At 49.7% G+C, this 13,801-nt stretch overlaps 4 protein-coding genes across 4 annotated transcripts; 1 reads left to right on the top strand and 3 right to left on the bottom strand.

Annotated features, from left to right (window-relative positions):
- Window positions 1–1,634: 1,634 nt before the first annotated feature.
- VTN77DRAFT_8081 (uncharacterized protein) lies at window positions 1,635–4,359 on the bottom strand (the record flags this gene model as incomplete). Its single annotated transcript, XM_069424540.1, has 4 exons — window positions 1,635–2,623; window positions 2,677–3,886; window positions 3,956–4,120; window positions 4,183–4,359. 4 exons carry the CDS (start codon window positions 4,357–4,359, stop codon window positions 1,635–1,637), a joined length of 2,541 nt encoding a protein of 846 aa, XP_069274815.1.
- Window positions 4,360–5,078: 719 nt separating this feature from the next.
- VTN77DRAFT_8080 (uncharacterized protein) lies at window positions 5,079–9,836 on the bottom strand (the record flags this gene model as incomplete). The annotated part of the gene is made up of 3 exons (XM_069424539.1): window positions 5,079–5,162; window positions 5,239–9,553; window positions 9,619–9,836. 3 exons carry the CDS (start codon window positions 9,834–9,836, stop codon window positions 5,079–5,081), a joined length of 4,617 nt encoding a protein of 1,538 aa, XP_069274814.1.
- Window positions 9,837–10,453: 617 nt separating this feature from the next.
- Window positions 10,454–11,826, bottom strand: VTN77DRAFT_8079 (uncharacterized protein; the record flags this gene model as incomplete). The annotated part of the gene is made up of 3 exons (XM_069424537.1): window positions 10,454–10,509; window positions 10,562–11,694; window positions 11,765–11,826. 3 exons carry the CDS (start codon window positions 11,824–11,826, stop codon window positions 10,454–10,456), a joined length of 1,251 nt encoding a protein of 416 aa, XP_069274813.1.
- Window positions 11,827–12,263: 437 nt separating this feature from the next.
- VTN77DRAFT_8078 (uncharacterized protein) lies at window positions 12,264–12,998 on the top strand (the record flags this gene model as incomplete). The annotated part of the gene is made up of 2 exons (XM_069424536.1): window positions 12,264–12,401; window positions 12,453–12,998. The coding sequence occupies 2 exons, from the start codon at window positions 12,264–12,266 to the stop codon at window positions 12,996–12,998; spliced, it is 684 nt and encodes a 227-aa protein (XP_069274812.1).
- Window positions 12,999–13,801: the final 803 nt, after the last annotated feature.

Here is a 13,801-nt window from a genome sequence, read left to right as displayed (position 1 = left end):
TCACCCGCGAGACCGGGATGCCCTCCCTGCATGGGGCTGCAGGGGACAAGGGGAGAGTGAGAAAACCGCCTAATTCCTCAGCTACACCCCTCTCTACCGAAAAACTGATTCCAGTGCACTCCTGCGTTGTTAGGCAATCTCCACCCTGTTTTGTATACATCAATAAAATTCCTCTACCTAAAAAGGCCCTATGAAGTGCCCCATAAGCCTATGAAGCGACCATAGAGCCCCTATGAAACCTATTTAAAAGCTTACCCCCCAGACCATAAAAAAGCCTTAGAAAGTGCCTTATAAAGCTCCCTATAAAGCCTGTCATAAAGCCCCTATACTAAGTGTTAGTAGGTCTTTATAAGGGCTTCACTATAGGGTCTTAGAAAAATTATTTTTCCTTTACCATGTAAAAACATAAAAAAAATTAGTATGGAAGGAATTAGGCGGTGAGAAAACTGAAGTAATACTTTCTCCAAAGTCCTCCGTACTGTATAAGGGATGATGATGATGATATGATCCTGCCACCAAATTCTTATCCGCAACTGATAGACAACCGGCATCTCGGTATGTCGCCGAGTTTGTAGTTCGATCGGTCATCTTTCGCCGAAACAGACAAGGTGTCTCGTCTCGTCTCTGAGACAGATGCCACGCCCTCAGGGTCAGTCGCTGACTTCTGCAAAGTTTATTTCGTGTGGAATGTAGAGGGCAGGCCGAGCACTCTACCTACATAAAGTACAGTACAACCAAGCCGTTCGTTCTATCAAGTGAAGGGGGAAAGGGGAAAAAAAAAGCAAGGAGACAAGACTGAGCTGGCCCCCTCCTTGAATCATCCTATCTCTCTATTATTAATAAGTAGGACACTATCTATCTAATATAATTATTGCAATTAGAAAGCCCGTACCATATTCTATGAGTTTAATATTAACGAGGCATTGTTATCTAGTAGATATATATATAGACTGCCTAGCACTTTGAAGCCTTGTAATAATAACCTACATAGTAGCTTTAAGTCTTTTTTTTTTCTAAACCTTTTAATTAATTAACCGAACACCGATCTTAGATGCTCACTCTGATAAGTCTGCCTGCTGGTTTATAATCCTCTAATGTAACTGTTGATAATAGTGTGTTCATCCACTGTGCATACGAGATGGACAAAGAAAGAATAGATAAAATCAGAATCTGCATCTCATTGGAAATGAGACTCTATGGAAAATACAACTCTCTCTCTTGCGTGGTGAGGTTGCGCATTTCATCTTCATCTTATCCCCCATCAATCATTGAATCCTAACTCATGCACGACCAATAAGAGTCTCAAGTTCTCAACTCCAAAGAGGCTTCGCATTCAGCATGCAACTCGTGTGTATTCTATTGTGTTTTGCGTAAGAGAGTCAAAAAAAACGTAGCTGGGAATAGCGAGAGTAGTGCACAGTACAACAAGCAAGGGTATAACTGGAAAGGTGGAAAAAAGTGGTATCACATCACAGGCGCTGGGTATGTACAGTACATACATAACAAATCATTCATCAAGCAAGCATACATATATATACGTAAAACATCCAAATCGAAAAAGGACCAAAAAAAAATCATAACTATGGTGTGACGTCGTCGTAGGAAGGAAGTATGGAGAGATAGACAGGAAGAGTCTACACACTCCCATCAGGCCCCTCTTCAAACCGCTCAGAACTGATCGTCATCGACCGATCACTCCCCGGAATCCACGGCCCATCCAGCGGCAGAATCAGATTCGGATTCACGTATTTCTTCAGCCGGAGGCCAATGTCCCTTCCGCCGATGCGCACGGGGAGTGAGTCGCGGTCCAGCCCGGACGGAGGCGAGAGTGCCATCGGCGGGCTGAGGGATCGGTCCAACTCGTCTGGTCGGTCTTTGTCGATGCTCCGCAAGGCGATGAATTTCATCAATGGCTCGTAGGTGCGCGCGAAGAAGTAGGTGAACCATACTGTCGCGCCGAGGAGTGGGACCAGTAACAGAGACCGCGTGATGGCTCGACGGAGAGCCAAGACACCGATCATGGCCAGCTGAAAGACCACGAGGCCGACAAAAACACGGCTGCAGATCATCGGCCATGCGCGACCGGTCGAGTGCTGCTGATGGTCCATGGCATACAGCAGTTGATACTTGTAGATGAATTGCCCGAGGAAGAAGTAGACCAGTCCGCAGAGGCAGATCAACCAGGAGCTGGGGAAGACACTGTATACGACACAGATGATGAAGATCAGGATAGTCTGGGGGATGGAGAAGCCGTAGCTGAACGTAGGAGGGGTCGACAGTTCGGCGTATTCGCGAGGTGTCTTCGCCGACAGGAAGTGGATTGGGTACATCGCGACGCTCCCAAACTCCAACAACCGGAAAGGAAACAGCCCCAGGCCCTGAAGAATGATCCAGTTGGTGTAAAACTGCGAGAATGATTCCAACGAGGTGGCCAAGGCAAGGGCGATGGTGGTGGCGTCCTTGAACGCGTCCCGGAGATGCTGCCAGAAGCCATAAAACGTCGTCGCAGAACCGAACACGGTGAACACCAGGAACAGGTTGAAGAATGTAAAGAAAAAGTTCTTCGAGATGACGGACAGCTCCACGTCGCCTCGAGACGTCATTCCTTGAAGACGGGAAAGCCCTAGTCCAGAGTTAGCAATTTGGTTCATTCGTGATGGGGAGTCATGAGCATACAGCTATACATATATGGTACCGCCACAGTCATCAATGACAGAACCAAGGTCGGAAGACCTGTCTGTACCAGCGATTTGGCAAGAGGGTGTCTTGACAACGCATCTGCCAGAGAAGGGACCACCTTATGCAGCGTCTCTAGTTCCAACAGGTACGCGAGAGGAATCAAAAGCACCGACCAGAAGACCGTGAGGAACCCGATCACGGCAGTGATAAACCAAGACTGCATCATTCGTCGAGGGCGCGACAGGTAAGTGTTCTTCCATACCACATCGGCAGGGGCCGGGGCGAGTGTAGCCACCAGCTGCATGGGGTGGGGGTCGAGGATCGCCTGCACCACCATCTGACAGGCAGAAATAGACTCCATAGTCACAAAGGCCAGAGCTGTTGGCGGGTACTCCTTCTGTCGCGCAGCCATGATCTTCTCGTCCAGCCTGCGCAGCTTCTCCTCGTAATAGTCGATGGCATCAACGCTTCGAAACAGGAGCTTGAATGGACCATACCAGATGCGAGTCTTGGGGCGTGCATGAACATTGCTGGAGACCTGGGGCCTGCCGTCTTCATTTTCCAGGAGTTGAGATCGTTCAGTGGCTGTATCAGAGGCCACGCTTGCAGTTCGCTGACGGGATCGGGTGAGAGGCAATGTGTTGCTGTCTCGCTTGCGTTTCTTGTAACCCAGATGCTTCGTCCACGCCCGCTCGAGATTCCGGAGAATCTTCATACGTTCTTCCATCAAGATATCCAACTCTTGCCAGTTGCGACAAAGGGTAATGCTGTCTACCTTTCCAATCTGGAGACCCTCGATGAATTCTTTGATCTTCTCCTCCGATCTCAGTTCCGGAGGAATGCCCGACAGTCGGATGGTCCGATCAGTCGTAGAGGTCTGACTTCCCAGATACTTCTGTCTCGTCCAGATGATCTTGTTGGTCTCCTGGATGAGGAGATAGACTGCCAAACCCGTGAAGACGTATGGAAATATCACGTAGATCCACAAGTACTTGGGATCCGACTTAAGCTTCTTGTTCGCAGCTCCATACAGAAATACCCGCCCAAAAAGCTCTGTGTCGTCATCATCATTTTGTCCATCGTTCTGGTCCCAGCCAGGAATTCCCGACTGCCCGGCGTATCTCAAGTGAAGTGGTAAGATAATTGCGACTGCGAAGATGAAAGTCGCAGAGAGGAACTTGAGCGCGAATTTGAAAAATGAAAGAAACTACAATAAACGAACTCTCAGTCAGCACAAACAACCGCAAAGCAGTGAGAGCAACGCGACGAGACTCACCACATACGCATCCAGCCCAGCAGATGCCAGGACTTCCTCGTCCGTAATCCTGTATAGCACGGGAATCCATCCAAAGAAGCTGTCAGGCAATTCCGGCAAGGCAGACGCTGCATTTCTTCTTTTTCTCCTTGCCGCATAGAGCTCTGTCCACTTCGGGCGGAGGATCTATCGAAGGCATTCAGTTAGTGTCTCCTCAGCAAATGAAAGCAGAATATCGGCAAACATACACAGAATGCCAGAAACGCACTCAGACCCAGTGTCGTACTAATGACAAACTGCGTATACAAATCGCGTTGTCCTCTTGCTTGATCTTCCCACCGATGCTCGCCCGTTGTTCTATTGTTTGTCGCCGCGGCGGCAGCAACGTCGAGGACGGCGGTCGCGGCGATCGCCGTAGCTGACATCTTGTTCAACAATGACCCTCCAAGGGCCCCTTGCTAAGCTTCGGCTTTTTCTCAGGAAGACATATGGGAGCGGAAGTTTCGGATCAGTTTCTCACGGCGCGCAAAAGCAACAGATTGTCGCACGGGGAGAACCAAGTAGGTCTTGACAGAATAATAATAGAACCTGTTTCTGAACAATATGATAACGTTGCTGGGCAGACTCCTTCCATGGAGACCTGGACCAGGAGTGCTGCGCCCGAAAAGTCGCAGTGTTTTGATCTACCCCAAGCGGGCCACAGCGGGCCGCGATCAAACGCGCAATGACGAAAGGTGGTTGGTTATGCCGAGTTGTGAAGTGATTAGTCATCAATCAATCGCATAACTCGGAGAAAACCATGTCGTCTGGTTATTTGGTGAGTTACCTAGGTAACTGTACTCTTTCTCTATTTCAGTTGGTTCATAATCCTGAAATGGGTAATAATTTAATTAACTCTATGGGATCTCAATTAACTCTTTGCAACACTTCACCAGCACTGTAGGTTCTCCATAACGTAGAAAATGTCTACAGCTGGACACTGCAAACAGCTTCGAAAGCACTGTGCAGTACACGTATGTACATACAGTACATCACGGTATAAGGACAAAAAAACTATATAGCCTTAACGTATCAAGTCAAAATTAGGTCACCGGTGACAGCGATTCATATACCCTTGTTCCGAAGACCAGGCTTCTTCCGCTCATTACTTCTTTTCCTCCAAAGATACCCTTGAGGCGTCATAATAGACATCCAGGAGACACCCAGCAGACCACGCTTGCGTTGGGCACTATCCAAAGAAGGCAAACCGTTAGCACTCATGTTGTAAGGAAGGAGAGGAACAGAAACATAGGCAGAACACATACCGAGTCCGCACAGAAAGCACCGTTTTGGTTTGTCAATTCCGTCAAGCCTTTCCAGGGACTGTTTCTCAAAGACTGCTTACAACCTTCGAGTCTCCTTGTGACCTGCTGGAACGTCTCGGTTCGCTCTTCCGGCGTCTTCTTCCGCAACAAATCAAAGTGGAGCAATGCACGGAGGAAGAATCCCCGCGGCCAGAGCCATTCGGGTCCCTGGTGATAATTCCTTCCCTTGGCTGTTGCGAAGTCCGTTGAGTCCTCCCCATTGTGGTAGTTCGGCCGGTAGTTGAGGTCAGACGGATCAAGCGTTGCTACACCAGTTGGGCCTAAGAGGACAGAGTCTGCAAGAGAAAGAGCGTGAAGGGCTTTCGAAGGTGTAAAGAGATCTGGGGCAACCGTCATTGCAATAGGGAAGTTGGGGCGCAGTTGATAGTCTTCATATGGCTTGCCAGACTTATAGAGATCCTTGTAGATCCCCCGGCGATTGACAAGGGAAGGATCGACATCGTACTGATCGTCTTCATCTGCATTCACGGGCACATAATAGCACCGCTCAAAGTTTCGTTTGATCCGAGAAGCCCAGTCCGCAAAGGTGATGGATTTGCCGTCACCAATATCGACCCCCTTATTCTCATAGAGACCGGCAGCATTCAGTTCCGCAACCCATATCAAGGCACTGTACAGGAGACCCGTTATCTCAATCGCAGCGCCGTCTCGGGGAGTCCCGGGAAACCCCTTGTTTCCAGCCTTTTCGCTCTCGCCCATTTTATCCATCCAGGTCCCACAGTTGAACTGACTGCCGCCAAATATGATGCCAGTCTCCCAGTCCACCTTGACATCAATCTGAAACCCCTCGGGCTTCATCTGCAAATCAAGCGCAGGCCCAGCATTATACTCTCTGAAACTGAGTCCAGAAGCATGTCTTTGAAAGACCTCTTGAATGACCTCCCTTATTGTCGACGATTGTGAATATGCTCTGGGGTCATCGAAGGGAAACCAGGTATCATCATAAGGCAAGAATCTTCTGAGGACCCTCTCGTCCAAGATTTGGATTCCATTCGGGACCATCTTCGTGTAATCTTGGATCGCTTGAAGGAAGAACCACACAGAATCCCGAGAGTTGTATCTTGGAAGTCTTCCGCTGCTCAGAAGATTTGGGATCATGCCATGCTTAAGAACGCTTGCAAACGCAAGAATATGTTCCTTCGCTTCATTGAAGCGTCCAGTGCACAGGAACAACCCGCGGAGAGAAATGAAGACATCACGGCCCCAGCAACGTGCCCAATCCACAGCGAAATGTGGCAAGCCAGCCGCGAGACTTGGGACACTTTTCACCGCCCATAATGATGCAGACTTGACGTACCCGGTTTGCTGGACACTGACCATGGCAAGTTCATGTATGAACTGCTGACCGTGTTGTATATCTTTCGCAAACAGTTGGATGCCTCGTCGCCAGGCAGCAGTGAAGGCTGTCTGGACAATGATTGCAAAGTATCTTGGTAGGAGGAAGCTAGGCAGGCTTCTGACAACATCAAACCTCTCGCGAAGCCACGTCGATGGAGTGTGAAGTCGAGTGTATCCCTCCCTCTTAGCCATCTTTTCCATGCGTCCGACGATATAGTCCAGCGCCCACTGGCCTTGACGGAGATGGTCGCACAACGGATGACCGAGCTCGTTGTATTTAATAATATTCTCGAGAACACTCCACCATCCCTGAAGACCAGCATAGACCAACAGCCCATAATTTGGAATGTTATAAACGCCGTCCTGCCCGTCGGTAGCATCCCTCTCCTCCGCTTCACATCTGTACAGCACGAAATTCAAATCAACCAAGTTCAAATCGGCAAAAGCTTCGCTTGCACCACTGGTGATGAAGTTATCCAACCCTTCCGAGTGTTCTGCTCCGGGAATCCAGGTCTCAAACAGAGCAACTGACCCAGGAACGAAATCTTCTGAAATAGATATTGTTGAATTATTGCCCTCAACCTCGACTTTAGATGCGTCGATTTCCACAACGCGGCTTGGAAGACCCCTTAAGAACTCTTTATCCACTAGAGCCAGCTTCCGAGATTTTTCATCCGCGTCTACCTGTAGTGTCCAACTTCCAATGTGCCTAGTTTGAGTACCAATTAAACGCGTCGGTCCCAGGACGTTTTGGCCATTTCCACATCCTGGAAAGGCAGTATGCGCAATTAAGAAGATTCCTTTTCTTGTTTTGGGATGCACCCTGTGAACCGTAACGAATTCTCCGTCGTGATGAATATGGGTCTCATCGTATCCTTCTACGCCCATTTTCGTATGGAGGTCGTTCAGCAACTTCTTGACACCGCCGATTCCTCCATCACCATGCCCGACCTCTACGGAGTCGCTCTCCGAGAATTTCGAGTAGTATAAGCGTGTCTCTGAGACGAGGTCCACGAGCTTAGGGTAAATTTCGTCATAGCCCATCACACTTCCTGTAGCTGACGCACACATAGCGACAAGGGCTGCATTCGGGAGGGTATCTCTCGCGTCTCGTTTCTGAGCGGGGACCTCGTTGTCATGAGTGCAATCCATGAAAAGCGCGTGAACAGGACTTTGACGAATATGAGAAATAACCTCTTTTCCAGTGACTGACTTCGGTGATGATCCCGTGGGAAGATCTAGGTCAAAACTTCCAATGGGTCGACCTCCATGGCGATGAACGAGTCGACTCAGCTCGCCGGTGCTCCACGCTTGCATGGCCTCTCGAATCAGTGCACTCAGGCCGAGGCGCTTGACGAAGATGTAATCGGTCTCCTCAGATCCTGTGAACAGTTCAGCAAAAACCGTCAGGTTAGGTCGAACCCTTCGAGCTTCATCGAGGAGGTACTCCGCCACCACTAACGGGGTCGAATGGCAGTTATCAATACGGAAGCCGGAGAAGTATTTTGCCATCAATCGTGTATATCTAGCCATGAAGTCCCAAAGGAATGGGTTGTCTTGGGGTGACGAGCCATAGCGAAGCTTTACGCAGTCACCCCAGATGATGACCTCTCGGCGAAGATAGGCCCTAGATTCGGGGCCTGCATTATCCCGCATTGCATCGGCGTTCCAGATCCAGCCATTGTTCACCAGTGCGAGTGCTCGTGGGTTGTGTCTTTTGGTGGTGTCATTAAGTGGCAGTCTTGTAAAGTAGGTCTCGACCAGCGGGTTCTCCTTGGTCACAGGTCCCAATTTCGGACCATGTTCGTCAATCCTCACGTATTTGATGCGATTGAAGACTTGTTCTAGTATCTCAGCCACATCCGCATCGTATTCCTTGTAGAATGGAAGATTGACCTCATCGAGGATCCGAGATACTTCCGCTTCCACCGAAGGAACATCCGAAGACGTCTTGTCGTAAGGCCCAAAGAGGACGGCCAGCAGGTGTGCAGCCACTTTCTCATCCACCCTTCGACTGAATCTTCCCACAATGCGGGATGAGTTTAAGAGGGCGTTGTGACGGATGAAATCCGCTTTCTGCTTCAATGTCCCCGTCTTGATGTCATCGATGGCCTCAAAGCGTGGAACATTGATGTGACTGTTAAGCTGTACAGCATCGCCGCTCGCCCACTCACCCACGATCCTTCTCGTATCGGTTTTCACATTCAAAACGTAAAATTCCCACAGCCGTATTGCGTCGATGACATGTTTTCTCATCCCGTCCATGACTTTGAGTAGATCGTCTATTGTGTGGAACTCCGTTGGTAATCCTAGAATCTGAAGGTCTTCGCCATATTTCAGCAAGGCAGTATCCAACTCCAGGGCAGCCTCCAGCCATGGCGCTGTTTCAACATTGTACCCAGCCTCTGGATGCTCTTCCAGCCACTTGCTATTGTTTGCAGTATGATTCCAGACGACATCGGTGAGGGCTAGCAAGCCAAACTCCTTTTCCATCCTGGAGACCATCTCTGCGACATCCCGTTCCCCATTAGGGAAAGCCTCCGGATCAAATTCTAGTTGGTTGTAGATACTGTAAGGCGAGTTCGAGACACCCCGCTTCATCAATGGTGTAAAATGGACCATGTTGTAATTTCGCTGAGCGATCCCTCGCAAATGCTTATCCCAGTCGGTGGGATACTTTCCCATAAACTTGGAGATAATAGAGAAGACGGAAAGCGCATCGAGAGGCAGGTTCTTGCCGCCAAGGGACAATGCGGGTGAAACATCAACATAATGCAGCGGTGTCTTCGCCTGTTGCGAGGTTGGAGAAGAAACAGAAAACTCCGGGAGCGGCGAATAGGTCGTGTAGAAAGCAAAGGCACCGGCTTGGGTGATGGGCACATCGATGTGTATGTCTTTATTGAAGTCAGGCCGCAGTCTAGGAACGTCAATCTGTTTTGTGTTTCGAAAAAAAAAATCACAGAGCTGGATAATCAGGCTCACTTGAATTGACGAAATTTGGAACGATCAAAGTCCGTCCCTATGTCTGGAATGTTCACCCACAAGCTGCCTTCCCTACATATTGAGCTCGTGCCTTCGATGGCGAAGCGGAGCACGTAGGCTGGATCAGTTGGGGGAGGGAGGTAGATGTAACCTCCCGGAATGTCAGGCGAGCCGTCATCTTTCAGAGGAAGGAGGTAGATATGGCGACAACCGCTCATTGTAACAAGTGACCGGTCGGAGCCACTGTACTGTCGGCGACGCATTGGAACCCGGTAGGTGAGACGCCTGCTTTTTGGACCTGTGTCCAAAGCAACTCATATGGGATTCTCCACTCCAGCTCCACAAGGAAGGCTTTTGAAAACAAGGAACCATCGAGGAGACACTTGGTAGCTTCTAGCCTACCTAGCGAGACGCGGGTCAGCAAACCAAAGACCCAAATCGACGGGTTGGGTCTGGCCAGCTGGCCCGCGGGGTGTGACATCATAGGTTCACCTAGGTCCCTAGCTTGAAGCATAGATGACGCGACAAGCAAATCAAATTATCTGTGTCTCAAAAAATTTCTGCATGTTGTCTCTTGTATAAGAAATAACTATTATTTATATACGCCATCCTATGTATCACGTCTCCCAGTTCCCCTGGTGAGGAAAATACTATGCCACCCTCACCAACCATTCCAGGCTTTATCAATATCGATGTCCGACAAGCCTAAACTCCTCTACCCACCTCCCACCAAACCAACCCTCTCTTTTCACATGACACGTGAATAACACGGCTGGAGAAGGTCGATCAAGAAATGAAACTACTGCCGCCCGCAACGGGTCTTCTAATCCCCGATCTATGCCTCAATGCGACTTGGGAGTTCTTCGACTTTCATCTTCCCCTCTAAGATGCCTGTGTAATGATATCAGCATATGCATTATACACGAGGAAATTCAGCACTTACGCTGGACGGAGGTAAACAGAGGATACTCATGCTCCACACCCTGCTTTTTCAGGAACTTGTTGATCTCGTACGCGGTCAGAGTCCCCTGAAGTTTTTGGCCGTTGAGTTCCTGCTTTTCGATCTCATCGATCGGGAGGTTACGCTCAACGCTGAGCTTGGCACATCTAAAGTTTCGTCCGCCGCTACAACTGGTGATCATATCTGCAACGCCGGCGCTTTCCTCGGTAAAGGTCGCTGAATTGATGGATGCACCAAAGAATTGGTTACCGAATTTCACCATCTCGAGCAGCCCGACTCGCATAATAGCAGCCTTGGCGTTGTCGCCCCAACCAAGTCCGTCCACGAAGCCGGCAGCGACTGCGACAATGTTCTTCAAGGCACCTCCGAGAGCGACACCTGCGACATCGCGGACCACCCGAACATGGAAGTAAGGGCGATGGAAGAGAGTCTTGAGAAGGCAGTGATCAATTGGAGGATACTCGTTCGGTAGGGGCCGTAGCTTCACTTGAGAGAACTGTCCGGACGTATCCTTGTGTTCAAACGAAACAACGTCGACCTGGGACGAGGAAGGCGACCCCGTCGGGCTGGGAGCCTTGGAATCAAGATGGGGAGGATCATAACCGATAGTGGTTTCGGAAAACAGCTCCTTTGCGACCTCTGTAGCGATGTTCGCGCCAGAGAGTGCACCGCAATAAATACCCAGTTTCTTGCCAATTGTCTCGGAGAACAGGCTAACTCCCTCCTCGTTGACGTCCACACCCTTGATGCAAGAGATACCTCGTGCATAGGGTACAACTTTCCCTTGGAGCTGGTCACAAATGCGAATAATGAACTGATGTGGGACGTTAAAGACGAGGATCGTCGTGTCTTTCACCGCGTCCTCCAGCGACGGATTGGCGTGCAGATTCTTCGGCAGAGCGATTCCCGGAAGATACTTGATGTTCTCGTGGAATGTGTTGATCACTTCAGTCAGGTTTTGAGGGCCCTGGCAGAGAGGTGACGACGGGTCGTAATGCTTGGAGTCCTTGGGGATCTCCACCTTCTCCTCAAACACCCACATCTCCACTGTCTCTTCAAAGAGATGCTTATACTGTGCGGTATTTTCAGCGAGGATCTTGGAAATGGCCGTTCCCCTGCTCGAAGTCAACAACCAAGCCACTTGCAATCGACGGGATGGGAGAGAAAGAAAAAGCTATTGCATACCAATTTCCAGATCCAATCACTGTCACTTTGTGCTTCCGCGGGTGAGCAGAAAGCGTCGCCATTTTGGCTGAAGTGATAACGGGCAGTGCAGACGGGTTGCAGGTTCTCCTATGACCGACCACCGGTGCCGCAGCACGAGAGGAGGCTTTTAAGGTGTCGGGGAGCTGTGAGAAAAGTGCTGAGTGGCACGCGGCAGTGGCCAGGAACCGTTGGGGCAGCGAGCTCAGTAGACAAGGATTAGGAACAAAGCTCCGTCTAATGGGCAACCAAGGTGCGGATAGAAAGATATTCATATAAGAGACAAAGCGATCTCGGTGGAAAATGTTAGATCACCGTGATTTCAGGCAATAATGCTTCTTCTGGTCGGACTGATGTCAAGCGGGCTGCAAGTAGGAAAAACGATCCCGACCAATGCAGCATTGTCGACCCGACGTCACCGGGTCGTGCGATCGTCCAGTCGGAGTTGCCTTGTCAAAGTTTTGTTGTGGTTGACCCCGCTATGCAACCCCGGGTGGAAGGCCTTGGCCTTTCCGAGAACGGGCTAGGGTTTAGGGCTGGCCCGACGCCAAATTTTATGAGCCTGCCGACCTTCTCTGTAACAGTGCTGTCGGAGACCAACCTCGCAGCTTCAAGCATGGTAAGTTAGCTGCTCTGGACACTTCTCACCGTTACCTTACTGACATGGCAGGCACCAATTCGCCCACAAAATAAGCCGACATCGTCTGCGAGAAAAGCAGCCAGTGGACGAGGCGAAGTGGCCTCGTCCAAGGCCGGGCTGTTCCAAGATGAGTTCCGCACGACCAAGAAGGACAAACGCATGATCAAGCACTCGGCTTTTATGGCCAAGGTCGCCAAGTCCTATCAGAAGGCCCCGAAACGGCGGAGGCCCTCCAAAAAGCTGGTCACCAATCTGGACTCGTTGGCGGATGCTCTCCCCGCTGCAGAGCAGGGTGATCGGAACGACGTTAGTAATCAGGTCAATATTATCAAGCAGAAGACACTGAAAAGTGGTCCCGGTGCGATGAAACGGAAGGAGAAGCTAGAACGGATGGAGCGGGATAGGTTCATGAAGAACCTAGCGCAGATGACACAGATAGAGGCGGAGGGCACAAATACGGCAGCAGGCAGTTCCGAATCACAGGCTGAGCCGAATTCCACCTCAAGTCGATGGGCTGCTTTGAGAGGTTTCATATCGCAGACGATGGAGCAGCAGCCTGCGTTCAAGAACAAGTGATGACAATGTCGTGCTATATACTACCCTCATCAATCGCGTTGGCCTCTGAAAGCATCTCTGTCACGACAAGAATCAGCATTGAGAAGGATTCTGAGAGTCAGTTTGCACGTGGCGTGTGAAGTTTCGCCCATCACACGCAGATCACATGTCTGGTTCCTCCAGGACAAGTCTATCAGCACTGGCAGATTACTTGCTGAGGCGTGTCCACCGACTCTCCAAGTCGATGATGGTTAACCCAGGATGGTACGAGACGGTGGTTGAAGGAATTTGAGGAGGTTGGACAACAGCTACGGATACCGCATTCTCCGAACAGCTGCTACCAGAATCACTCCAGCAAGGCTGCTACAGACACGCCGTCGACTTGCATCAGAACGACTCGGCACCTTTTGGCGCTTACCCTCGCATACCGCGAAGTCACACACAAATTCAGTATTGGGCTAGTGCTACATGAGCAAATTAAATCTAGCTAGAATTCCAATACACCTAGTCTTTGCCTGACCCTCTGCTTAGCTTACCTACATATGTACCTTGCGCAGATTTCCTTTATTTCCTTTCGTTCATGTCACGTAAACTTGTTTCTACATAAATTTGCGTTTTCGCTCTCTTCAAATGCGGATGTTTAGTATTTTATGCTTGATTTCTTTCCACATCCTAGATGTTAATGTGACGACTACGCGAAATTATATAAATTTTAAAGCCAACTCGGCAAGACGGGGTTGAACGGGAATGTGCACCCTTGCGGCTAAATTTAGGAAGTACAGTTTATATTATATATAAGTATTGATAAAGAATCCCGATAAAAA

This window comes from Rasamsonia byssochlamydoides (assembly GCF_041956645.1).
Source record: "Rasamsonia byssochlamydoides strain NRRL 3658 unplaced genomic scaffold VTN77scaffold_69, whole genome shotgun sequence".
In the NCBI taxonomy this organism is placed as follows: domain Eukaryota; kingdom Fungi; phylum Ascomycota; class Eurotiomycetes; order Eurotiales; family Trichocomaceae; genus Rasamsonia; species Rasamsonia byssochlamydoides.
The sequence above is the reverse complement of the archived record's forward strand: the minus strand, read 5'-3'. Positions and strand labels throughout refer to the sequence as shown.